Source organism: Leptosomus discolor, chromosome 26 (genome assembly GCF_034619465.1).
Source record: "Leptosomus discolor isolate bLepDis1 chromosome 26, bLepDis1.hap2, whole genome shotgun sequence".
Taxonomy (NCBI): domain Eukaryota; kingdom Metazoa; phylum Chordata; class Aves; order Leptosomiformes; family Leptosomidae; genus Leptosomus; species Leptosomus discolor.
The window spans coordinates 2,727,656-2,751,143 of NC_141416.1; the positions used below are offsets into that span (position 1 = coordinate 2,727,656).

The following is a 23,488-nucleotide window of genomic DNA, read 5'->3' on the forward strand; positions in this document are numbered from 1 at the left end:
TTTTGGGGGGAGGGGGGGGACACGACGGGGACAGCTCTGCTGTCCCCTCCTCTCCCTGTCCGCCTGCCCCTTTCCCCAGTTTGGCTTGAGGCTGCTCTGAGCTGGGGCTGCGGGCAGGGCTGGGCGGAGGGTCAGCCCTAGAGACGGACCAGGGAGGGGGATGTGAGAGGGACACAGGGCTGCGCAGGGAGGGGGGAGGCAGGTGACAGTGGGGGTGATGGTGGGGGGGGGGAGACTGGGTGCTGGCTGGGGTGGGGGAGGCAGCTGGGCTTGGGGAGAGAGGGCGGGGGGGGGGGGGGAGGCCGGGCTGGAACGAGGTGTGAAGAATTTTTTTTAAAATGGCTCATTTTCAACGCGGCTCCCTCAGCTACGGCACCGTGGCCAGGCACAGCCACCGCGGCCAGGCGCAGCCGCCACCGGGTCCCTCCCGTGGGCTGCGGGACCCCCGTGTCCCCCGCTGTCCCCTGGGGCCGCAGAGTGCCGCTGGCTGCGCTGCCCTGTCCCCAGGGGAGCCACGTGCTTGGCCAGCCCTGCCTGTGCCCCTGCCTGCACGTGCTCCGGGGGGACACGCTCGGCCCCCCGTTACACCGCTTGGCGCCAAACTAGGGCGGGCTGGGGCCGCAGGATCGGGATCTGACCCGTCCAGTAGCCACGCGGGGCCACCATCCACTGCGGGGGGGCCCGTGCCAGAGGTGCCGTGCCGGGATCGGTCCGAGCTGTTGTAGTTTCTCCTGGGAGCTGTTACAATTGCTGTATTTTCATGGTTTCCTACAATAAACTGCAATGCCAGACTCCGCCAGAGCCACCCCACGGCAGAGGGCAGCCGGCCCGCGGCGAGCACCGGCACTGGGGGCTGGCGGGGGGTGCTGGCCGCTCCCCGGCTTGCGGTGCCCGTTGGTGAGGCCATGGGGCTGGCCCTGGCACCGAGGCCGTGGGGCTGGCCTGGGCTGGCCTTCGGGCCATGGCCAGCAGGGGCCAATCCTGCCCAGGGAAGGGTGCTGGGGCAGCTCGGGCAGTGCTGACGTGTCCACTCCCTGCCCAGCCACGTTGCCGATGCCGCCTCGTGTCGGGGTGCTGCTGGCCCGGCTGCCAGCGGGGTCTGTCTCCCTGCTGGTCCTAGAGAAAACCCTTATAGCGTGAGCCGGGGGGGTCCCACAGGTGGCTGGTCCAGCCTGGGGGCTGCTGGGCACTGGGGCATCCTCTTGGGGTGGGTAATGGAGGGGCTGGATGCCCCTCACCCTGGCTAACCACAGCCCGTGGGGCCCTGGGGAGTGGCGTGGCGGGCGGAGGAGGCACATGTGGGGCTGGGCCCCCCCCCTTCCCGCCCCATGCTGGCACCTGGCCCTGGGGAATTGGCCCCCCTCTCTTCCGAGCTGGCGGGGCGGTGGCCGGGCCTGGCGAACAGGCGGCTCTTTGTAGAGCCCAGCCCTGGCTCCTGTTTCGATTCCTGCGAGCCCTGCCCAGGGTTTTGGGGGGGGGGGGGGGGGGGGGGGGTTGGGGGGGTTGGGGCAGACGCAGCCCTGCCTGGCCCCGTGCGGCAGCGTGTGCCCGTGGGGCCCTGCCCTGGGCACACAGCCCCATCCCTGGCTGGCAGCAGGGTTCGGGGGGGTGGGGGGGGGGGGGTGGGGGACATGACGCTGTGCCACAGCCGCCTCTCGGTGCTGGTTTTAGCTTTGCCCCTTCCTCCTGGCAGGCAAGGGGAGGATCCGGCACCTTGTGTCCCCCACACCCATACCCACACCATCCTGCTGTTCATGTGCGCACGAAGATCCCCCAAAGCCCTCCCTACACCACCCCCCACCCCCCCCCCAAACTCTTGCCCTCATCCCCCCACAGGGTGCACCCCATCCCCGCAGTCCCCCCCACCCCACCCCATCCCTGCGCCTGGAAGGCTGTTGGGGTTTGCTGTTGCTGTTGGCAACTCTGGTTATCAGCGAGGCACACGGGAAACGAAAGCAGCAGAGACGTCACCCCGCACCCCACCACCACCAGCCTCAGAGCTTGTGTCACCCCTTCTTACTGGGCAGCCCCCCACCCCAGAGCCCCTGTAGCCCCTCGCCTGCACCCTGGCACGGCCCAGGCACCTCCCGGCACATGCCGGGGTCCCCGGGGAACCTGGTACGGCCCCATCCCCACCCGGAGTCCATGTGCTGTGGCCGAGGCACCCACCAGCCACACGCTGCTGGGCCAGTCCCAGGGCTGGTTCCCAGTAAAGCGGTTGGCTCCGTGCCTGAGCTCACAAGCCATTTCTTTGGGGAAGGTTCGTTTCCTTGTTTTTCTGCCTTTTCAAGGATTGCCAAAACACTTCCAGCCTCCAGCACAGCCCAGCACACGGCCTCATGCTGCGTAGGCCAGGTCCCGCTTCAGTCCCTGGCCCCCCGGGGCCACCCCGCTGCCCCTCGGCACATCCCACCGCCCTGCGGTGCTCCCCTTCCTCCCGGCAGCCCCCCAAGCCGTTTTGGGGCTCTCTCGGTGTTTGCAGGATCCCAAGCTCGGAACAAGCAGGAGAGGGGAGGTGGGACCGACCGGGCTGAGACACGGCTGTGCGCACTCCAGTGATGCACTACAGCCGTCACAGCGCTCGGCCGGCAGCTTTACGGCCCCGTCGTCACCTTCATGTTCCGCTTGTGCAACCGCAGAGTAACCGGTTGTGGCCAATGAGACATGTTTGCTCACGGGACAGAAACCAGGAGCGTGGGACAGGCGGGCGAGACGTGAGAAAGAAGGACAGCGTCCTGGCAGGACACGGTCACACCCCAGGGGGACATGGGACGGGGACACCGCTCACACCCAGACAGACAACTGTAGACAGTGAGTGTGAAAACCCCAGCACAAACCCCAGGTCTACCTGGCCCAAGAAATAAAAGCCGCCTCCCTGAGCCAAGGTCACCCAGGTGGGTGACGGCCACGCTGGGGACATCCCACCAGCACATGGAGCTGGAAGCGGGGGTCACCCATCCTTTTATTGTGAAATGCGATAAATAGACCACAGCCGAGGACCCTGCCACCCTGCTTGCCCACCGAGCGGAGCCTGGCGCCGACACCCCCACGTAGATACGTGAAATGACGCCACAAAAAGAGCAATTGAATCCCCAGGGGTGAGCTACAGGGGGGGCACGAGCCCAGACCCCCGCCCACGGCGTGGAGCAGGGTTGCAAAGCCAAGCGAGTGCGGGGGCCGGGGGGGGTGCAGGGGACCCTCCCTCCTGCCCCGGCTCTTTGTTCGTCCAGTTCTGTCATGCGCACGAATCCAGCTGCTCCAGAACCACCCGGCTCCCGCTGCCCGGGGCGAGGGGCTGAGCAGCACCGGGGTGGGGGGACGTACCCGGGGCCGGTGCTGCTCCCCTGGGAGCAGGGGGGGGGAGCTGTGGCCACCCACTCCCCGTGGCAGCCACCCTCCGTCCCAGCGTGTCCCTCAGAGGTTGTCGGAGGTGGTGGCAGGGCTGGTGTAGGTGAAGGTGCCGGCCCCCGCGCCGTTGCTGCCAGCCACCTGGGAAGGGAGCGGTGAGGGGGTGTCAGAGCCAGGCTGGGGAAGGGGGGCCGGGCTGAGCCCCCTCCTCAGCGGGGGGGGTAGCGGGGGAAACCCCACACCCTCACCGCGGGCACTATGGACAGCCCAGCGCTCAGCCAAAAAATGCATCCCCCCCCTGCATGGTGGGCAGTTTCCCCCAGCCACAGGCACTGTGGGCACCCACAGCCCCCATGGGCACCCCGAGCCAACCCCCCCCCCCGGGTGCAGGAGCTGGTGGAGGAACTGAAGTGGCCCTGGCCGTGTTCCCCTCCTCCGGCACGATAAGCCTGCCCGGCAAGAGCGAAGGTAAATATTTACCCAGGCCCCTGGTATTTGAACAGGGGAAGCTGCTCGCCCAGAGCCCAGCAGCTAGATACGGCCCCCGCCTGCCGCACCAGCGTGCAGGGGAGCACGGTGCACTGGGGGGGACAGGGAGGGCCCCCCCCCCAACCCCACATCCCTCGGGGGGAGCCGTGCCCTCTGCGTGTGCGGGCAGCTCCTGACGCTTCACCTGCAACCGCGGTTTCGGAGCCGCTGGTGCGGGACACAGGGTGCAGGATACAGGGATCGGCCCCGCAGCCCCCTGCCACCCCCTGCACCGCCCTGGCCCCAGCCCTGCTCCCAAGCCCACTCCCCATCCATGGCAGAAGGATGCCTCGACTCCGGCAGATGCAAGGGTCCCGCTGGGACGCGGCTGAACCCGAGAAGGAGCCGAGCGGGCAGGCAGCGAGCCCCCTGCCCACTGCCCAGGGCTGGGCAGGGGGAGCAGCCACCCAAGGTCGTGGGGAGCTCCCCGGAGCCGGGCTGGGTCTGCCAGCACTGGCCACGCACCCAGCGCCGCTGCTCCATCCAGGCGTGAAAGTTATGCTCACCTCCCAGCCAGGAGGAGACTGGTGCGGGGCAGGCTCCCAGAGCCACCAGTCCCCGGCCCCACCGGCTCCATTAGCCATTAACCCAGCAGTCAAGCGACCTGCCCAGCTACTCAGCTGCACCCAAAAGCACCTTCCCCTGCACCAGCCCAGTCCCACAGTGGGCACAAGCAGCCCCGGGGACGGTGGCCCTCGGCTCTCACCTGGCTGTAGGTGTTGGGCTTGCTGTTGGGTGACACGTAGCGCCCGTGGCTCTGGTACGGGGGGTACTCGGCCATGGGGTGGTAGGAGTCCTTTGTGCTGAACAGGTCCAGCTTCCCTCGACTTTTCTGGCGGCAGGAGCAGGTGGTCTGGGGGGGAGAGGGAAGGGCTCAGGGGCCTGACAGCAAGTGGATGGAGACAGGGGACCCATCAGCAGAAGGCAGGTGAGGACAGGGATGGGGACAGGGGACTCACCATCAGAAGGCAAGTGAGGATGCTCAGCAGCAGCAGGATGCAGACCAGGACCAGCAGAGCAATGGCCCAGTCCGGGACCGCAGGCACCAGTGCCGGGGGTATCGCCTCCACGGAGCCTGAAAGAGGACCAGAGCCGTGTCTGCGCCACTGGGCGTGGGTGGCCAGGACGAACAGCCCTGAGATACCCCCAGGATGGGGCGTGCGGGGGTGAGCCCTCCTCCACGGGGTCCAGTTGGTCTTCCCAGTGCTGTCCACCATGGACACTGAGAAACTGCATCGGCTTTGCCGGCTGCGAGCCCTGAGCCTGTCCCACCGCCACGGAGCCTCCCCACCCCGGCCAGGATGGGGCAACACTTGCGGAGCTCCCCAAAGCAACCCCACGGGGGGTTCTGTCTGCCCTCGCGCCCCCTGCCCAAAGCTCCTCCTCACTCTGGATGTCGTCCAGCTGCAGACCCATGACGAAGCCGTTCTGGTCCAGGCTGTTCCTCAGTTGCCGCTCAGCGGCGTCGCTGGTGATGGTCTCGTTGCCGTGCCCGAACACGAGGGTGGACTGCACCACCACCGAGCCTGGGCTGCCGGCGAGAGGAGGCGTTAGGGCCTGGATTGCTGCCCCCCCACGAGGGGCTCTGCACCGGGCAGCCGGGACACGCCGGCCTCTGCAGCCGGAGCCACTGGCCTCCTCACCTGAAACGGAGCTCGCTGCATCCCTTGTAGGTCTGCCTGCCCACGCAGCTGGCGCAGCCAAAGACATATTCGAACTGGAACAAAACAAAGGGGTGGCGGCCACCTCCCCGGCAGACACCCCCTCCTGCCTGTCCCCTCACCGCTCCCCCTCGCAGGACCGGCCGGGGCTGCTGAAGCAGCTGGCAGAGCCAAAACTTAGCGCACTTTTATGGGGAGCCCGGACAGGAGGTGGCACCTTCCCAGCGCAGACCTGGGGGTCTTTGCTCGCCCACGGGCAGGGCTGGGACTCACCATGGTCAAGACGGTGTGGGCCAGGCTGCTGTACTCCTCCGACGTGGGGTCACGGAGGCTCTCATTGAAGCTCCTGTTGAGGATGCGGAAGGACAGCAGGACACGGAGGAGCAGCTGGACCCCGGTGGGACGCAGGACTGTGGCTTTGCTGGGGTTGGGACCGCCACCATCGCCCAGCACAGCCGTGGGGGTCTGCCTGGGAGCCGTGCTGCCCTGAGTGGGGACAGAGGTTTTCCGCGTGGGGACAATCTGAGTGCTGCTGCTCCCGTTGCCTTTGGTGCCGGAGGTGGGGATCACCGTGCCACGAAGCACAGTGGAGATGGGAGCCGCGGAGGTGCTGTTGGTTGTGTTGGTGCCGAAGGGGGGGACCTTGCTGCTGTTTGTGGTGACGTTGGCGTGGGAGATGTCAGCGCTGCTAGAGGTGGGCACCGTGGTGCTGTTGGCTGTGGCATTGCCTGCGGAGCTGTTGGCTGTGGCATTGCCTGCGGAGCTGTTGGTGGGCTGGAGGTTTGTGATGTTGCCTGTGGAGGGGAAGACTGTGACGTGGGAGGGGACGACTGTGGCGTGGGAGGGGGTGGACGTTTGGGTCCTGTTGCCACTTGTGGTTTTGGAGACGGTGGTGTTTGGAGCGGTGGTCGTGGGGGTGGTAGTCATCTTGGTGGTCGTCTCCATGGTGGTTGTGTCGGTCGTGGTTGTCTCTGTGGTGGTTGTGTCGGTTGTGGTTGTCTCTGTGGTGGTCTCAGAGGTGATCATGGCACATGTACCTAGCGGAAACACCAGGAGTAGGTGGCTGGGACCGCAGCGCTGGTTTGGGAAGGTTTTACACCACACAGTCCCTTGGCTGGACGCTCCCCTGGGCCACAAGATGCCGAGAAGCACCACGATCTCCAGGAGCTGACTACCAGCAGCTCCTCCTGCCCACGAGGCCAACAAGACCCTCAGGAACACCCCATGACCGGGGCTTCTGCTGGGCACGTGGCACCATGGAAGGCCCGGGCAGTGCTGCCTAGGCGGCTGGCACCGGCTCTGTACCCAGCCCTGCAGAACCCCCCTCACCCTGGGGTGACCCTGCTACACCAGGGGGCTCGGGCACGGCCCCCCCCTCCCCTTGATAAAACCTTCTTTGCTGGGTCGTTGGGAGGGTGGGGTACCACCCATGTGCCCCCAGACCCGCACAGCCTGGCTGCTGGCCAGTGCAGGCGGCTCCCAGGCGGTTTCCCAGTGGGTGCCGCAGGAGCCGGCGGCACTGGAGGAGAGCCCGGGGCCCGGACGGCTCACCGGGACACACCTGCATACCAGCCTGCAAGCCCCAGGCGCAGCCTGCTCCGGCTGGTCCTGGCACAGCCCAGCTGCCCGGCCCCGGCCGATCCTTTCGGACACGGCTAAGAGGGACCACGGGCAGAGCAAGGTCCCCAAGTCCCAGCTCTGCTGGGGACAACGAGCCCTGGGGTGCTGCACCCCCAGGGCCAGACCAGCAGAGACGGTGAGGTCCCTGCTGCCGGGGTGCCAAGGGCCACCGGCTCTGGCATCCCCCAGTCCCCACTAAGAAAGCAGCCCAGGGGACCCCACTCCTGTCCCCCTGCCCCATTACCTCCCTGCTTGCCCAAGTCCCAGCCTGGCTCCCTCAGGCTCGGGGTGCCACCAGCCCCAGCCCCTTACCTGCGTCCAGCACCAGCAGCAGCAAAAGGGCGGTGAACGCCATGGGGCTCGTCCCGGGGGGGGGGGGGGGGTCCCGGTGCCTCTCGAGGCTCTGCGGCAGCTGCTCTCCCGTTAGCTGGTGCCCGCGCTCCGTGGATCAGGAACTGGCGGCTCGACAGCGGCGGGAGCTTTATAGAGCACCTGGAGCAGGTGGGGAGGCCCCACCCCGCCACCGGCCCCAGGGAGGGGGGGTCCCTCCGCCCCACTTGGCACAGGGTACCAGGGTGCCGCCTCATCAATGGGGCCCCCGTGGAATCCTCCCTGCCGGGTTGGGTACCCCGTGCTCCCCCGGCTTGGGGAGATGCCGCTGGCAGTGTCCTCGTGCCACAGGTGGATGGAGCCTCAGGTAGGGGCATGGGGAAGGGGCAGTGCCTGGGCATCCCTGGGCAGGGGTCAGGGGCAGCATCTGAGCGGCCCCGTGGGCTGAGCCACGGCCCCCAGGACCTGGTGGGGACCACGGCGGGGGGGTGGGAGAAAGCCCCCCAGCCCCCCATACAGGGGGGGGGCCTCATCCTCTGGCTCAGCCCAAGGTTAATCATTACCGGCCGACTACTGCCTCACCCTACACTCAAATAAACACCAGTGATCCCCCCCACCCCACCCCCGAAATGCTTACACAGGTGGGGCCTGGGGCCCCATGAAATCCCAGTACCTCCCGGTAACCTCCTTGCCAGGTCCCAGGGGCCCCCCCAGGCACAAGTGCCCCAGCAAGCACAATACCCTCTTCCCACTCAGAGAACAGCCCCTGGCCCAGGCTGGTGCCCGGCGCCCGGCTGGATGCCGATGCTCCATCCCAGAAGTACCAGGTGCCACCCGTGCCGGGGCTCAGAGCCCCCATCGCCTCCGGTGACACGTGCTCCTGGCACGGCCGGACCACACCAGCTGTTCTGGTGCCTCCCTGTCCCTGCCCTGTGGGAGAGCCCCAATTCCTGGGGAGGCCTTAGTGGGAGGCCCCCATGCCCAACACCCTGCCCAGCCCGTCTGGAGCCGAACTGCCACCAGGGCTGTGCTGGGGGGGGGGGGGGGGGGGGGGGGGCGGTCCGAGGTGTCGGTGCAAACAGAACGGAGAGGAGGGGACCCTCCACGAACAGCAGGACAAGGGATGGGTGGCCTGGGTGTCGTGACAGGTGTGATGGGACCCAATTGCACCCAACCCCCCCGACGGGGTCCACAGCCTTGGTGCCAGGCAGGCCAGGGAGGCAACAAGGGGACAACATGACCTCCCCAAAAGCCCTCAGCCATGGGGGAAAGGGGCAGTTCCCCCCCCCCCCCCCAGACAGGGACGCTGACTCCCACTGTCCTCGCCTGGGTTGCTGCACCCTCCCGCACCCACCACGTTCTGCTCTTTGTGCCAGCACCGACGATGCCGCTCCCGGGCAGTACCGGGGATGCAGCTCCCGGTCCGCGTCCCCGAGAGCCCCCCCGCAGTTCCCCCCCCAGCCTGCTCGAAGCGGGGGTTAAGGAGTGCAGTGTTCCTCTTGGCACAAACCCACAGAGAACACGCCGCGTGGGGGAGCTGAGGGAAAGGAAGGGGCTGGAGACGCAGAGCCACGTCCCCGTCCCCGGAGGTCACCCACCCCAGCACCCGCCCTTCCCACCCAGCCCAAGGAACACAAAACACACACCCCCCCCCCCCCCCCCATCACCGGCTCGGCGACCGTGCGGCCAGGCCGGCCGTACCCAGTACCCACTCGGGGCTGGTGGGTCCGGGGCCGCCCCGTCCCCACAGCCCCTGCGCGCCCCCGGCGGTCCCACGCGCGCTCCCGCCCCCCTCGCCCCGCCCGGTGGTCCTTGAGCTGCGACGCCCCCTGGCGGGCGCGGCCCCGCACCACGGCTCCGCCGAGCGGGAGCGGGACCGGAGCGGGACCGGCACTGGCGCCCGCGGACGCCCCTCGCAGCTGGGGCGGGGGTGGGGGGGCGGAACGGGCCCCGCCCCGCCGTGCACCCCCCCCCCCCGGAGGGCAGGCGGGATAGGAGGCGCTCGGTACCGAGCGGTGATTTCACCTGCCCCGGCCCCGCACCGGTGCGCGCAGCGCCGCCGCCATGCCTTGGGCAGCGCCCGTCCCGGTCCCGGGGCGGGAACGGGCGGCAGATAACGCTCGGCCAGGCACCGGCTCCGGCCCCGCGGCCGCCGCGTTGCCCTTTTAAGAGGGGGGGGGGCCGGGGCCGCCGCGCCCATTGTCGCCGCCGCGGGGCGGGGGGGGCCGGGCCGGTGCCGGTGCCGGCCCCGCGCGCTCCGGGGCGGGAGGAGGCGGAGGGGGGGGGGGGGTGCACATTCCGCCGCGTTGCCGGGACACCCGTCGCCATGGCGACCGGGCACTGCCGCCGGGGCTCGGCGCGCGTCCGCGCAGTTCCCACGGAGCGGCCCGAGCGGCGGCGGCGGCGGCTCCGCTCCGCTCCCTCCGGGGCGGCGGGAGGGACGGGATGCGGTGCAGTGTTGTGCTCTCGCCTACCAATATTGCACTCGTCCCGGCCTCCCGCCGCCACGGGTTCCGCCGGTGGGACCGGCCGGGCACCGACCACCGGGAGAACGGCGAGGGACGGAGCCGAGAGCACGGGGCGGGGTGGGGGGGGGCAGCTCCCTCTCGGGGCACCGGGACCCCCCCCCCCCAGGAACCGGGCGCGCAGGCTAGAAAACACTCAAAACTTTATGGCCAGACTTCGGGCAGGGACCGCAGCAGCGGGCAGCGCCCGGGGCAGTGCGGGCGGCGGCGGGAGGGGGGGGGGGGTGGGGGGCAGCTCCGCCACCCGCGGGGCCCCGCCCGCCCCGCTGCCGGCCGCACGCGCCGGTACCGGCAGTGCAAAGTCCACGGAGGGGCCGGGAGCGGGGCCCGGCCGGGAGGGGCTGCGGGGCCCGGTGCTCCCCTGGGTGCCGCTGCCGAGGGGGGCCCGGGCCGGGCGCGGCCGCTCACTCGCGTCCCTCCAGCAGGAACCGGCGGAAAGGCTCGAAGTCGGCGGGGATCGTGTCTGCGGGGGGACAGCGGGGGGAGGGAGGCGGGGGCGTCAGGAGCCGGCGAGGGGGGGTGGGGTGGGGGAAGCCCCGGTAAAACGTGAGAGCCCCGCGGCCCAGGACAGACGGACCGACCCCCGTAGCAGGAGATGCTCTGCGAGCTCCCCGGCCCGGTGCTGGGGGGGGGTGTGGGGGGTATCCCGGTGGCCCCGGGGGGAGGGGGCGGGGGTAGCCCGTGCTCACCGTTGCAGCGGTACTGCAGGTTGGACCAGATGATGTTCTCCTGGGAGAAGCAGAAGACCCCCAGCCGCCCCCCGCGCATGGTGGTGTCGATGATCACCCCGGAGTCGGCCACCAGTTGCGGGCCCTCGTACAGCCGCACCCTGCGGGAGGGGAACGGCCCGGTCCGGCCGGTCAGCGGGGCACCGGGACCCCACCGGGGCACCGGGACCCCACCGGGGCCAGCGCCGGGCATCCCGACCTGGGGCTGGGGTGGGGGCTTTGGGGATAGGGGCACTGGGCTGGGCACGGGGTATCCCGCGGGGGGCTGGGCTGGGGGGGGCACCGGGCCGGGGCAACGCGCCGGGGTTGGACCCCCGGACCGGGGCCCCCCGCCGTGGCCGGGATGGAGCCCCCCGCGTCGCCCCCGTCCCGGCCCCGCCGCCTTTGTCGGGCGCTTTGCATGTGAATGGCGCCGGCGGCCGGCGGGGTCGCCATGGCGACAGGACAATGGCCGCGGGGGCCCGGCGGGGCGGACGGGCCCGGCCCGCGGAGCCCCCCCGCCCCCCGCGGCAGCCGCCCCGACGGGATCCTTAAAGGGGAAACGTGCCCGCGGCCCACCGGGCCGGGACCCCTCCCCACGGCCGGCATCCCCCCCACTGCTGGGCTCCCACCGGGGCTGGACCCCACCGGGGCAGGACCCCTCCCCACGGCCAGCATCCTCCCCCCCAGGGTGGCCACACCAAGGGGGACCCTGCCCCAATGGCCGGCATCCTCCCCCCCCAGGGTGGCCACACCAAGGGGGACCCCGGTCCCAATGGCCAGCATCCTCCCCCCGAGGAGTGGACCGCTATCCCAACAGCCGGCATCCCCCCACTAGTGTGGTCCCACCAGGGCTGCACCCCCACCCAACAGCCAGCATCCTCCCTCTACGCCGTGGCCAGAGCAGCCCCCCTGCCCCAGCAGCCCCCACGCCCCGCCGTCCCCGGCCCCCTCTCACCTGATGTAGCCCACCTGGGGCCTGTGTGCCAGTTGCCAGCGGTAGGACGTCTTGTCCCGCCAGCCCACGTTGCGTGGGTCCTTCCAGAGCAGGCGGACGTGGTCGGGCGTGTGGCCCGTGTGCCACAGCGCGTTGCGCAGGTGCTCCCCAGGGCCCGTCGAGGACTTCACCGCCTGCGGGCGCACGGGGCGTCAGGGGACGACACGGCTGCGGGGGGACTCGACCTGGCCCACGGGGTGGCCAACACCCACCTTGAGCTGCAGCCCCGGCTCGGCCACAGCACGGAAGGGGGTGGCCTGCCAGTACGTCTGCTCCGTTTGCTTCCACATCACCACATAGAAGCTGGCGCTGTCCTGGTAGCTGAAGATGAAGCCAGCGTAGTCATCATCGGTGACCGTGTTGACGTGGAAGGTGCCCTCGAAGTCCACCCCGTTGAAGGCCGTGTAGCCTACAGGCAGGCAAACGCTGCGAGGAGCCCCCTTCCCCCAACACAGGACCCTGTGTCCCCCGGCTCCCTCCAACCGTCCCTCACCCCCCAGCGCTGGGGGCAGGAGTAGGGGGGGCTGCCCCCCAGGGTCTGCAGGTGGGAGAGCATCTCTTACCAACAGCCAAGCCCGGGTCACTGTTCATGGTCTGCACGATCTCCATGCCCTGCGGGGGACAGCTGGGTGAGGGGCATCCCTGGCATCCCCAGGGATCTCCTGGCCCCCCTCTGCTCTCACCCCGGCAGCACAGTCCCCGGAAACACGGGGGGCAGCACCCACACCTGGTTGAGGACAACCCAGTTGGGATCGATCTGAGCATCCCCCTCGGGGTCGAGGATGACGGTCTGGTAGGCGCGGAAGTCGGTCAGCGTCACCTCGGCGCTCTCAGGGCACACGTCCAGCTGGTCCACCACCGTGTCGTTGTCGAAGTCCTCCTCACACACGTCACCCACGCCGTTCCCTGGGGACACGCACCCCGGTCAGGGCTGGGCCGAGCCCACGTGGCTCTACCCCCTCCCACCCGCCCCACACTCACCATCCGAGTCCTTCTGGTTGGGGTTGGGGATGAGGCGGCAGTTGTCTGGGCCAGGCGCCACGTAGTCAGGGATGCCATCGTTGTCATCGTCATTGTCACAGTCATCCCCCAGCCCATCATTGTCCGAGTCCAGCTGGGAGCTGTTGGGGATCTCGGCGCAGTTGTCCTTAGTGTCCTGATGCCCGTCCCCATCACTGGGAGCAAGAACAGGGTCAGAGCAGCGCCGCAAACTGGAGATCCGGCGCCACCTCCCAGCTCCCTTGCTGACCCTGAGGACCCTGTTGTCCCCCCTCCCAGGTCCCTGAGCCAGGAACCCAGCTCTGCCCCTGACAGGATGGGATGGGGAGGTGACCCTGCAGCAGCACGGTCCCCACCTGTCCTCGTTGGTGTCACAGATGTCTCCTACCAGGTCGCTGTCCATATCTGTCTGGAGGAGACCAGAGCCCTAGTTCAGCAGACCCCCCGGGGCAAGGGGACCCAGCTGTGCTGCAGGAGGACCCCCCTAACCCCCTGCCAGGCAGGGCCCTGCATGCCCCAACCCCCCTGCCCCAGCCTGGCCCCGGCCATACCTGAGTGGGGTTGCCTATTTCAGGGCAACTGTCACAGGCGTCCCCAACGGCATCCTCGTCCCGGTCCGTCTGCAGAGGGTTGGGCACCTTGGGGCAGTTATCCAGCATGTTGGGAATCCCTGCAAGGACAGCGCTGGCTGGATGCCCTCGCCACCCCCAGCCTGTGTGACAGCCCCCCTGCTCTGCGAGCAACCCAGCAGGCAGGCCAGCCCTGAGAGCCACTCACCGTCCCCATCGATGTCATTGTCGCAAGCGTCCCCTTCGCCGTTGCTGTCTGTGTCCCGCTGGTCGTTATTGGGCACGTTGGGGCAGTTGTCACAGGCGTCCCCAAAGGAGTCGGTGTCCGAATTCTGCTGGTCCTTGTTGGGGAAGAGCCGGCAATTGTCCTGCAGGGAAGAGGACAGGGATGCCTGTGCTGCAGCAGCTGGCAGGGAAGAGGACAGGGATGCCTGTGCTGCAGCGGCTGGCAGACAAGAGGCTGCAGTCCCGCAGGGGGCAGGGCAGGAGGACATCTCCTCCAGCACGTCCCAGAGCCACAAGCCTGCTGATCCCCAGGAGAAGCATCTTGAGGGAGTCAGCACCAAGCCAAAGGGAGAAGCCCTCGGCACAGCATGGCCCCCAGGGCCACAGGCACATCCTGCCCACCCAGCACAGCCACCTCCACGTTCTTGATGCCATCACCATCAGCGTCATCGTCACACTGGTCGCCGATGCCGTCATTGTCAGCATCCTCCTGCCCGGAATTCGGTGTCAGGCGGCAGTTGTCCTGCGGGCACAGACAGCATCAGAGATGGGGAGGAGACGAGGTCTGAAGCCCCCTAAGCCCCGGCACCCCCTGCCCAAGGATGCCGCCCGCCCTCCCTGGGAGCCCACCTGCTTGCAGTGCTTGTTATTGTCGATGCAGGGCAGGGGCTCGTCTGGGTAGCCGTCGAGGTCTGTGTCTTGCCCACACACGTTGCCGTTGCCAGCCCAGCCCACGTTGCACTGAAGAAGGAAGAAATCAGGGGCTGGGAAGTGCGGAAAGGCCCTGGTAGGACCAACGGCTGCCTGTGCCAGTACCCCTTGCCCCCCTTTGCTTTGCCTTCCTGCCCTGCGAGGTCCCCCACTCACTGCACAGGAAATTTCACCGTTCCTCTCGAACAAGCAGAAGCCGTTGATGTCGCAGGGGTTGGAGGTGGGAGTGCTGCAGGACTTCTGCGGGATGCAGCCAGACGTTTGATTCCCCACAAACCCTGACTTGCAGGGACCACACTTGTAGGAGCCCTGCGAGGGAGAGGGTAAGGGCAGGATTAGGGGAGCAAAGTGGCCCCGGACACCAGGCGGGGGAGCGGGGCAGCTCTGCTCACCAGCGTGTTGGTGCAGATGGAGTTGGGGTCACAGCCCCCGTTGTTCCCGTCATTACATTCATCGATATCCGTGCAAACCTGCAAGCAGGACAGGAGAAACTGTCACTGGGGCCGTTCCCTACCTGCAGCTCTGCCCATTCCTGTCCCAGGAAAGCTGCCCTCCTCCAGCAGGCACAGCAGCCTCCACCCGTCCCCGCACCTCAGCAGCCCAGAGCGCCCACGGGATTCCCGCCGAGTCCCATGGCACCGCGCTCACCTGCTTGCTGGCCCTCGCGTAGTCCACCCCCACGCCGGAGACGGTGTTGCCCCGATAGCCGCGGGGACAGGGCTCGCAGCGGAAGCCGGGGGCTGTGTTGATGCACTTGGAGCCGGGGAAGCAGGGGTTGGCATGAGAGCACTGCGGCATCAGGAGAGAGACAGGCTTCACCCTCAGGCACGGCATCCCGCACGTTGGGGTGGCCACCGGCCACCTCATCGGGGCCATTCTTGTTCTCCCAGCTTGAGGAAGCCTGGTCTGCCCATACTGCTGTGGCAGCGCCGGGGCTGCTGGCCCACTTCAGGAGCTTGCCCACCTCATTGATGTCGGCGCAGTGCGTGCCGTTGCCCTCCAGCCCCGGTGGGCAGGGCCCGCAGCGGTACCCGGGGTACTCGTACGTCTCCATGCAGTCCACGCCGCTGAAGCAGGGGCTGGGATTGCAGCGGGAGCGGTGCTCGTGGAAGCCTGAGAAGAGGAGGGCCAGGCAGGGGGTGAGACAGGGCGGCCCTTTGCCCCCCGAGGTGGGAGCAGAGCCTCGCCAGCACTCACCGCAGACCTGGCACTCCATGATGGTGTTGCGGATCAGAGACATCTCCTTCACCTGCGAGGCAGCAGAGCACAGAGCGTCGGGGGAGGCAGTGGACTGGCTGGCAGCGTGCTCTTGGGAGACTCAGCCCAGGGAGAGCCAATTCCACCCCACTGTCTCACCTGGTCCCTAATGTCTTCCCGCAGCTCGGTCAGGACCCGATTGAAGAGGGTCAGCTGCGTGACCAGAGCCTTGGTCTGCTCACCTGCCAGGAGCAGAAAGGACAAGGTCAGCCCCAGGACAGATGCAGCCTCCCCAGGGCCATGGGCTGGGACTGCTCTCCCCCCCTGGTGCTGAACTGGGAGGATGAGGCAGCCAACATCCCGTCCTGCTCCTCCCTGGTCCACACAGGACCCTTTCCCCTGTAGCACACCCCATGCCCCCTAATCCACCCCACCCTGGGGCCCTGCAGGCACTTGGGGCACTGGGACAGTCTGCGGAGGGTTTTCTGCCTCTCTGGAGCCCCAAACGCTGCCATTGCCCCTGCGCCAGGGAAAGGGGGAAGCAGAGCAGGGACTTACCCAGGATGGAGGCCAGCACGCTTGTCACTGCAAGGAGAGATACGAGATATTACCGAACACTGCTGTCAAAGCTCAGCAGCATCACCACGCACAGTGCTCCTGGTCAGTGCGTGCACAGTGCAGGAGCTCCCGCCTGCATGGGGACACCTGGACCAGGAGAGGCAGGAGCACCCCTCTGTGCGGCATGCTGTCACCTCCCACCCCGACATGCCGCAGCACATGGCATGCATGGGTGACCCTGCAAGTCCCTGTGTCGCCCCTGCTCAGCACAGGGTGCGGACGTGCTGTTACCCGCACTGTGGATGGACTCGTCTCCTTGGAAAGGGCACTCGCTCAGGGCCCCAACACGGCTCATGGACCCTCCCAGGATCAGCTTCATCGATTCCACGAACCCCTGACGTTCAAGGGGAGACACAGTCAGCCGTGGGGGGCTCTGCCTCTCCCCAAGGGCGTGTGTGGGGTGTCTTGGCTCCCAAGGGGGGTCCCGACACTCACCTGCATCCTCTGGTAGGCCTTCTGCCCCGTGCGCACCTCGATGGACTCCACCTCTGCCAGGGGGATCTCCGACAGCTCGGGCAGCCCCACGCTGGAGTCCATCTGCTTGCAGTCGACGTAGAGCTCCACGCTCAGCATGTCCCCGCGCAGCCCGCTCAGGCGGACGATGATGGTGTGGCTCTGCCCGTCCGCCACGTGTGCGTGCTGCAGGTTGACCGAGTGCAGCTTGTTGTCTTCCCGCAGGTAGCGCACCAGGACTGCGGAGGAGCGGGAAAGGGGCTGTCGGCTCTCCCCTCGCAGCACCGGCAGCCCCCTGGGACCAGTGTGCCCCCACTGCTCTCCCCAGCGGACCCCTTGGATGGTGGGAACACCATCCCCGTTTCTCTCTGAGCATCAGGGCAAGACCGGGTCCGACATGTGCCCCCGCAGCAGGCACCCACCTTTGTTGATTTTCCCCACGACAGAGACCTCCAGCCACCTCGTGTTGTCCTTCTTGGAGTAGAGGCCGAAGAGGGTCCCCCCCTGCTTGGGGGGCAGGCGGAAGGTGGAGAGGAGGTAAACGTCGTTAACCGTCAGGAGCTCCATCCGGATCTTGTGCGTTATGCTGGCCATCTGCCGGGCCTCGCTCACCATCAGCAGGTCGATGACTGCGGGAGCCAAGCCTGGGGGTCGCATCCTGACCGGCAGCCGCAGGAGCGCGGAGATGCCCGGTGCGGGGTCCCTGCGGCCCCGCCCGCTGCAAGCCCGGCCAGACCCAGGAGACGGAGGTGCGGTCCCTGGACCGCCGGGCTCCGGGGGGGGGACCGGGGAAGCCCCGAAGGCTCCGGGCCCCGCCCAGCCCCGGCCCCGCGCGGTGGCGCTCCAGGACAGGCAGCGCCGCGGCCGCGCCGCCGAGAGGGACCCGCGGAGCCCCCGCCACCGGCGGGACCGACGGCCCAGCGGGGTCCCCGGCTGGGAGCCTGCCCTGCTCCCCCGCTCCGCAGCCGGGGTTTCCCCGCGGAGGAGGCCGCAGCGCCCCGCCGGGCCCCGAGCATCCCGCAGCCGGGGCGGGCAGGGCTGGGCGAGCCGGTCCGGTCCCGCGGGATGGCGGAGCGAAGCGGGGACGCCGCTCGAGTGCAGCCGCGGGGGCAGCGCGGAGCCCTCCCCGGGACCGGCCCCGACGGACGGCGCAGAGCAGCGATCGCGGCCACCTCGCCAAGGCGAAGCGGGGCCGGGAGCCCCGCTGGAGGGACGGCCCGGCCCTCGGCACCGGCCCGGGGCGCTCCGGGGAAGCACGGAGAGCCCGGTCCCGCCGCCGCACGGGTGCCCGCCTGCTCCGTGCAACCGCACCGGGCAGACCGGGAGGAGCCCCAGAGCCGGGGAGAGCCCCAGCCGCGCACCGCGGCCCCGGGAGCCCCCGCACACCCGAGCGCCGCCACCGGAGCCCTCCCGCCGCCCCGAGCCGGCAGCGGGACCGGCATCCAGACGAGGCCGGCGGCTCCCTGCCCCGAGCTGCCCCGGGCAGGGCCGGCCCTGGGGGGTGCCGGCGGTCGCGCCGAGCTCGGGAGATGAATGTCCCTCTGTGCCCCGCTGCCCGCAGCCCGGCTGCCAGACCTCCCAGGGCGAGCAGAGCCGCTGTCAGCGACCCCGGGCCGGGGAGCGGGGCCGGGGGTACCCGACCAGCGGCAGCGGGGCCAGAGGGGCTCCAGCCGCCCCCTCCCGGCTGGCAACGAGCCGGACGCCCCGTCCGCCTCCCCCCGTCGGGGCCGCCCCGCCGCCGCCGCCCCCGGGGGCCCGACCCGGCGGCAGCCTTACCTTGCAGCCCCTGGCGAGCCGCGCCGGCGGAGCCCAGCAGGAGCAGCGCCAGGAGCGCGCCGAGCGCCGGGCCCCCCGCGGCCTCCGGTGCCCCCATGCCGCCGGTGCCGCCGGTGCGGAGCGGAGCGCGGCGGGGCGGGGTGGTGCGAGCGGGGAGGGGCCGGCGCTGCCGGCGAGGAGGAAACAAAGAGCCGTCAATCACAGCCGCGCATCCCGGGGACCCCGGCGGGTGCTCGGCCGCGGCGGCCCGGCCGCAGCCCCGCCGGCAGAGAGGAGCGGGGCGGGTTGCAGCGCACCGGCACGGTGGCTACGGGCGACCCACCGGCCGCCCTGGCGCTGCCCGTTCCCTGGCGCAGCTCCCGCTCACAGAAATTGAGTGTGGCAGGCGCCGGTTCACCGGGAGGTCAGGCAGTCTGGGGCCGCCTTCTTGCGAGCCAGAGCCGCCCCAGCAGCGCCGGAGCATCCCAGTCCGGGAGAGCCGGGGACTGCCGCCGGCAGCCGAGGGCGCGGGCATAGCGCGGGGCTACTTTGCCAGGGATGCCGAGGTGCCAGCCCCCGGGCCGGGCGGTGCTCCCCGGGCAGGCGGAGCCCCCGGGCCGGGCGGTGCTCCCCTTGCGGGAGAGGAGCGAGCAGAGCCAGCGCGCCTGGAGAGCGCTCAGCGGCATAAATCAGCGCCGGGACCCGGCCCAAGTCCCGGAGCACCATAATGAGCTCATCCCGGGAGCTCCTTCCCCTTCTCCCCGGGCTGCGGGGAGTGGGGGCATGGGGGGGGGGGGGGGGGGGGGGCGCCGCGGGAGCCCCCCGCCGTGCCTTCGGGCGGCGGCAGCGGCAGTGCGGTGCCCCGCGGGCAGCGCCCGGGGCGGTCGGTGCCGCCGGAGCCCGCCGCGCCTCCCGGAGATGCTCAGGCCGGCCGAGCCGCTCCCCGCTGAGCGCCGGCCAAGGCGGGCGGGCGGCCCGCGGCTCCCTGGCCGTGTTTACTCCTGTTTCTCCCGGTTCCATAACAACGGGCCGGGCCCAGCCCCGGGGCCGCCCCAGCCTCGCTCTCCCCGGCCCCAGCTCCGCGCCAGCGGCTCGGCGCACGCCAGCGGCCCCGGGTAACGGGGGGGGGGGGGGGGGGGCGGACGACGACGGAGGGGCGGGGGCCCGAGCCCCGCACAAGGGGAGTTTTCCCTTCCTCCGCTGCCAGCGGGCTCCCGTCCTTGTGTTCTTCCCATGGAAACGTGCGGTGCGGGGGATGCGGTGCGGGACGGAGCGCGGGTCCCGGTCCCAGGGACCCGGCAAGCGCAGCCATCCCCGTCCCGGGGGCTCCGCTCGGCCCCGCCGCTCTCGGGCGCGGCGCGGCCCCGGGCCGCTGCTGCTGCGGGAGCCGCCGGTGGCGGAGCCGCCCCGCGGTAGGGGCGGGCGGAGCCGGGCCGTGTGGTTCCGGGTCGGGCGGGAAGATGGCGGCGCCCATGGAGCTGTTCTGCTGGGCCGGGGGCTGGGGGCTGCCCTCGGTGGACCCCGACTGCCTGGCGGTGCTGGTGAGCGGCGGCGGGGCCGGGGGCGGCGGCGGGACCGGGACCGGGACCGGGACCGGGGCCGGTGCGTCCCGCCCGGGCGAGCCCCCGCTTTTCGCCGCTCTCCTCTCTTGCAGACGTACGCGCGGTTCACGGGGGCGCCGCTGAAGGTGCACCGGGTCACCAGCCCCTGGAGGAGCCCCTCCGGTAAGGGCCCCCGCCGGGGTTACCGGTACCGGCACCTCCCGGCAGCCAGGACCACCCAGCCCTCTGCACCGGCACCACCCCGTGCCTCCCCGCCCCATTGCACCCCCCCTCATCCCATTGCATCCCACCTCACCCTATTGCACCCCCCCATCCTATTGCACCCCTCTACTCCATTGCACCTCCCCTCACCCCATTGCACCCCTCCACCCCATTGCACCCCCCCTCACCCCATTGCACCCCACCACTCTGTTGCACCCCTCGTTGTGCCCCCACCGCACCACTGCACCCTTCTGACCCCTTTGCACCCCTCCCACCCCATTGCACCGATCCCACCCCACTGCACCCCACTGCATGCCCCCCTCACCCCCCTCATCCCAGCATGCTCCCCGTGTCCCGTCACACACAGCTTTCACCCTCCCCTGCACCCCTCTGTACCCCCTGCCCCACCTTACACACCCCCCCCGCCACCACACGCACCTCTCCCTCCATCTCACACCCCCTCACCCGACCGTGGGGGCCCTTCACCCGGCACAGCCCCCCTCCCCGCACCCCTCGCTGGCAGCAGGGTGGCACCCCGGGCCCCATTGCCTGCAGCCGTCGCTCTCCCTGCCCTCAGGGCGCCTGCCTGCGCTGAAGACGCGGGACGAGGGCACCATCTCCAAAACGCAGCAGATCATAACTCATCTCAGGAAACAGGTAGCGCAGGGCACCCCCTGCTCCGGGCTGGGGGCTGGAGGGCACCTCACGCAGCTTTGTGGCGGTTGCCAAAGAGTCACGGGCAAGATTTGCCGCTTCCCTGCCGGATCACGCCCGTCACGTTTGCTCTGCAGAAGTACAACGCCGACTACGACCTCTCGGCTACGCAAGGGGCGGACACGCTGGCCTTCGTGTCCCTGCTGGAAGAAAAACTGCTGCCAGTGCTGGTGAGTCTTCTTGTGGAAACATCTCGGGGGGTTATGGGATAAGGTGGTCTTGCCGAGGACTGGATCTGCTCCCTGGAGCGATGCCAGTGGGCTCAGCTGCGCGCCCACCGGCCAGGAGAGCCAGAGAACGTGGCAGGCAGCAAAATCCCGGTGGCTCAGAGCATCAGGAGCAGGGACCAAGGTGCTGGGGGGTCTGGTGTGGCAGCAGTGGGTTGTGCAGCCAGGGCTGGGGTCTGGCCTTGACCCTGATGCTCCCTCAGCCCCTCGCGGTCTCTGGGGCAGCCGGGCACGGGCTCACACAGGCAAAAAGCTGCGGTGGCTCCAGCCCCACCGTGATCTGGGCACGGATTGTTCTCCGCTGCAGATCCACACCTTCTGGGTGGACGCGAAGAACTACGTGGAGCACACGCGGAAGTGGTACGCGGAAACCATTCCCTTCCCCCTGAACTTCTTCCTGCCCAACTGCATGCACAAGCAGCACCTGGAGCGGCTGCAGCTGATGTGGGGAGATGGCTACATGGAGGATGAGGAGAAGCTGGAGAAGGAGGTGAGGGGATGTGGTCTGGGCACGGGAGGTCCTCAGCCGGTGCCCAGGGGGGACCCACGCGAGGCCAAAATCTTAATTGGGGTCCAGGGTTCACCCTGGCTGAGCGCCTCCTTCCCACTCCCCTTAGCAGCATGGCAGTCTGCCGCCTGGCTGGGTGGGTGACAACCCTCTGTCCTCCTTCTCCAGCTCTACCGGGATGCTCGGGAATGCCTGACACTCCTGTCCCAGCGCCTCGGCTCCCAGAAGTTTTTCTTCGGAGACTCGTAGGTGGCCGTAGGGGGCAGGTGCTCTGGGGCCGAGAGCCCCCTGCACCCAGGCAGGCCCAAGACCCCGTGGTCTGCAGGGAAGCCACAGCCCATGTCACTATGGGGGTTGGACAGGCTTGCGGCAGACAGGGCTGTCCAGGGCATCACGGAGAGATGTGGGCGGCAGGAATTAAGGCTGCAGGAGCTGCCACCAGCCCTGACACCGCTTCCCCTGTCCCTTGTTGGAGCCAGCGGAGCTGCTCCAGGATGGGATCATCCAGCTCTTCCGCCTCCCTGTCCTCACCTTGGGGACTGGAAGCAGAGAGACCTCCCAAGAAGGAGGAGCCGCTTGCTGTCTCCTGGGGTGCAGGGGGCTGGGGGTGGCTGACAGGTCTGGGTGGCTTTGGGTGGGGACGGCGGGAGGGGTCGGGAGGGACCGTGACCCAGTCGCAGCAGCTCTCCGTGCCCCAGGCCGGCCTCCCTCGACGCCTTCGTCTTCAGCCGCCTGGCGCCGCTCCTGAAGGCGAAGCTGCCCAACGGGAAACTGCAGCAGCACCTGAAGTCCCTGCAGAACCTGTGCAACTACTGCACCTCCATCCTCAGCCTCTACTTCCCCTGGGACGGAGGTGAGATGCATCCCCTGGCCTCGGCCCATGGGCTCAGGGTGACCCCTTCCCTGTCAACACCCTCGCTCTGCCCCCAGGTGAGCCCCCAGCCAGCGCCCCGCGGGCTGCGGGCGCCGACGGCAGTGAGGCAGAGGAGGACCCCCACAAACGGCGCAACCAGCTGCTGTCGGTGCTGGTGGGGCTGGTGGCCATGCTGGGCTACGCCTTCCTGAGCGGCATCGTCTCCATCCAGCGTGGTGGCACGAGGCCGGCTGGCCACCAGCCCATCGCCCTGGAGGAGGAGGAAGAGGAGGAAGAGGAGTGAGGAAGAGCTACACGACTGTTCCTTCTCTAGTCCCTGGAACTGACTGTTTTTACGCCAGGAGCCTGGCAGCATCGCTCCCTGCGGGTGTTCCGCTCTGCATCCCACCAGGAATCACAGCCCTTTCCGTGGGGAGCGCGCCTGCCATGTCAATAAAACTCCCTCTCTCCACCTGCGCCCTCTCGTCCTCCCAGCAAGCTCAGGACCCTTCCCAGTTTCCCCAGTTGCCCAGGCTGGAGCGCTGCAGCGGGCACCGATGCGCTGCCCCGTTGCCTGCCCTGCTCTGCCCCAGCACCGCACCCCATGTCCTTCCCACAGCTCTGCCCCTTGTCCCCAGCCTCGGGGCTCTCTCCAGATGGGGCGAAGGGGAGACCTGCAGGTTTTTTGGTTCCTAAAAGCATCTGTGAGCGTCTCAGCAGTGTCCCCCAGCCTTTCTCCAGCGGCTGTGGGGCTGAGCCCTCCATCTCCCCCGCCTCGCAGCATCCCCCCCCACCACGCTGCTGCCAGCCTGGCTTCCCCGAGAGCCACGGCACGGCCAGGGACAGTCCCTGGCCAGCTGCCTGCCACAGCAGAAACGAGCAGCAAGGGAGGCCTGGGCACCTCAGCAGGATGTGCAGGATGCGTCCCCAGCCCGGGAGGGCCCGAGCGGTCCCCGCTGCTGGAGGGACACCGGGAGCCCAGCTCCTGGCAGCGGGGCGAGCAGGGCGGCGAGCGGCCGCAGCTGCAGCAGGAATCCCTCCGGTGCTGACAGCTCTGTTTGCCTTCCCCCACGCCTGCCAGCAGTGGGGAGTTCCTCGCAGCTGGCACTGCCAAAAGCACGGCGCGCGGCGAGCGTGGCTCCGCCAGCGGTGGTCGAGGGCGCGTGGGCTGTAAGAGCGG

The 23,488-nt window shown here is 69.4% G+C and overlaps 3 protein-coding genes across 4 annotated transcripts; 1 reads left to right on the forward strand and 2 right to left on the reverse strand.

Annotated features, from left to right (window-relative positions):
* Positions 1 to 3,414: 3,414 nt before the first annotated feature.
* Positions 3,415 to 7,512, reverse strand: MUC1 (mucin 1, cell surface associated). Its single transcript, XM_086478439.1, has 7 exons — positions 7,470 to 7,512; positions 5,811 to 6,574; positions 5,520 to 5,593; positions 5,265 to 5,407; positions 4,836 to 4,951; positions 4,583 to 4,729; positions 3,415 to 3,489 (listed from the first exon to the last, which is right to left on the reverse strand). Exons 1-7 carry the CDS (start codon positions 7,510 to 7,512, stop codon positions 3,415 to 3,417), a joined length of 1,362 nt encoding a protein of 453 aa, XP_086334565.1.
* Positions 7,513 to 10,416: 2,904 nt separating this feature from the next.
* Positions 10,417 to 18,361, reverse strand: THBS3 (thrombospondin 3). The gene is made up of 23 exons (XM_086478309.1): positions 18,265 to 18,361; positions 16,911 to 17,117; positions 16,471 to 16,727; positions 16,267 to 16,369; positions 15,976 to 16,002; positions 15,577 to 15,659; positions 15,418 to 15,469; positions 15,185 to 15,333; positions 14,869 to 15,009; positions 14,613 to 14,690; positions 14,377 to 14,529; positions 14,140 to 14,250; positions 13,925 to 14,032; positions 13,493 to 13,652; positions 13,267 to 13,385; positions 13,072 to 13,124; positions 12,698 to 12,891; positions 12,444 to 12,622; positions 12,280 to 12,328; positions 11,929 to 12,125; positions 11,678 to 11,850; positions 10,702 to 10,841; positions 10,417 to 10,475 (listed from the first exon to the last, which is right to left on the reverse strand). Exons 1-23 carry the CDS (start codon positions 18,359 to 18,361, stop codon positions 10,417 to 10,419), a joined length of 2,889 nt encoding a protein of 962 aa, XP_086334435.1.
* Positions 18,362 to 19,703: 1,342 nt separating this feature from the next.
* On the forward strand, positions 19,704 to 22,612 carry MTX1 (metaxin 1). 2 transcript variants are annotated; one of them, XM_086478310.1, is made up of 8 exons: positions 19,704 to 19,784; positions 19,898 to 19,967; positions 20,584 to 20,663; positions 20,738 to 20,890; positions 21,255 to 21,437; positions 21,624 to 21,700; positions 22,154 to 22,308; positions 22,386 to 22,612. In XM_086478310.1, exons 1-8 carry the CDS (start codon positions 19,704 to 19,706, stop codon positions 22,610 to 22,612), a joined length of 1,026 nt encoding a protein of 341 aa, XP_086334436.1. The 2 variants fall into 2 exon arrangements, with proteins under 2 accessions (XP_086334436.1, XP_086334437.1); XM_086478311.1 differs by having other exon boundaries at positions 20,798 to 20,890.
* The last annotated feature ends 876 nt before the right edge of the window (positions 22,613 to 23,488 follow it).

What these genes read in the sequence shown, in the direction of transcription:
- MTX1 (XM_086478310.1), top strand. Translation starts at nt 19,704, where the DNA reads ATGGCGGCGCCCATGGAGCTGTTCTGCTGGGCCGGGGGCTGGGGGCTG. An exon ending in TAACTCATCTCAGGAAACAG is followed by an intron (nt 20,664 to 20,737) that starts GTAGCGCAGGGC and finishes CGGTTGCCAAAG; the next exon opens with AGTCACGGGCAAGATTTGCC. An exon ending in CTACTTCCCCTGGGACGGAG is followed by an intron (nt 22,309 to 22,385) that starts GTGAGATGCATC and finishes CTCTGCCCCCAG; the next exon opens with GTGAGCCCCCAGCCAGCGCC.
- MUC1 (XM_086478439.1), bottom strand. Translation starts at nt 7,512, where the DNA reads ATGGCGTTCACCGCCCTTTTGCTGCTGCTGGTGCTGGACGCAG. An exon ending in GCTGCTGGTGCTGGACGCAG is followed by an intron (nt 6,575 to 7,469) that starts GTAAGGGGCTGG and finishes TGTTTCCGCTAG; the next exon opens with GTACATGTGCCATGATCACC. An exon ending in CCCACACCGTCTTGACCATG is followed by an intron (nt 5,594 to 5,810) that starts GTGAGTCCCAGC and finishes GTTTTGTTCCAG; the next exon opens with TTCGAATATGTCTTTGGCTG.
- THBS3 (XM_086478309.1), bottom strand. Translation starts at nt 18,361, where the DNA reads ATGGGGGCACCGGAGGCCGCGGGGGGCCCGGCGCTCGGCGCGCTCCTG. An exon ending in ACGGTGAAATTTCCTGTGCA is followed by an intron (nt 14,251 to 14,376) that starts GTGAGTGGGGGA and finishes TTCCTTCTTCAG; the next exon opens with TGCAACGTGGGCTGGGCTGG. An exon ending in TGTGACACCAACGAGGACAG is followed by an intron (nt 12,892 to 13,071) that starts GTGGGGACCGTG and finishes TCTTGCTCCCAG; the next exon opens with TGATGGGGACGGGCATCAGG.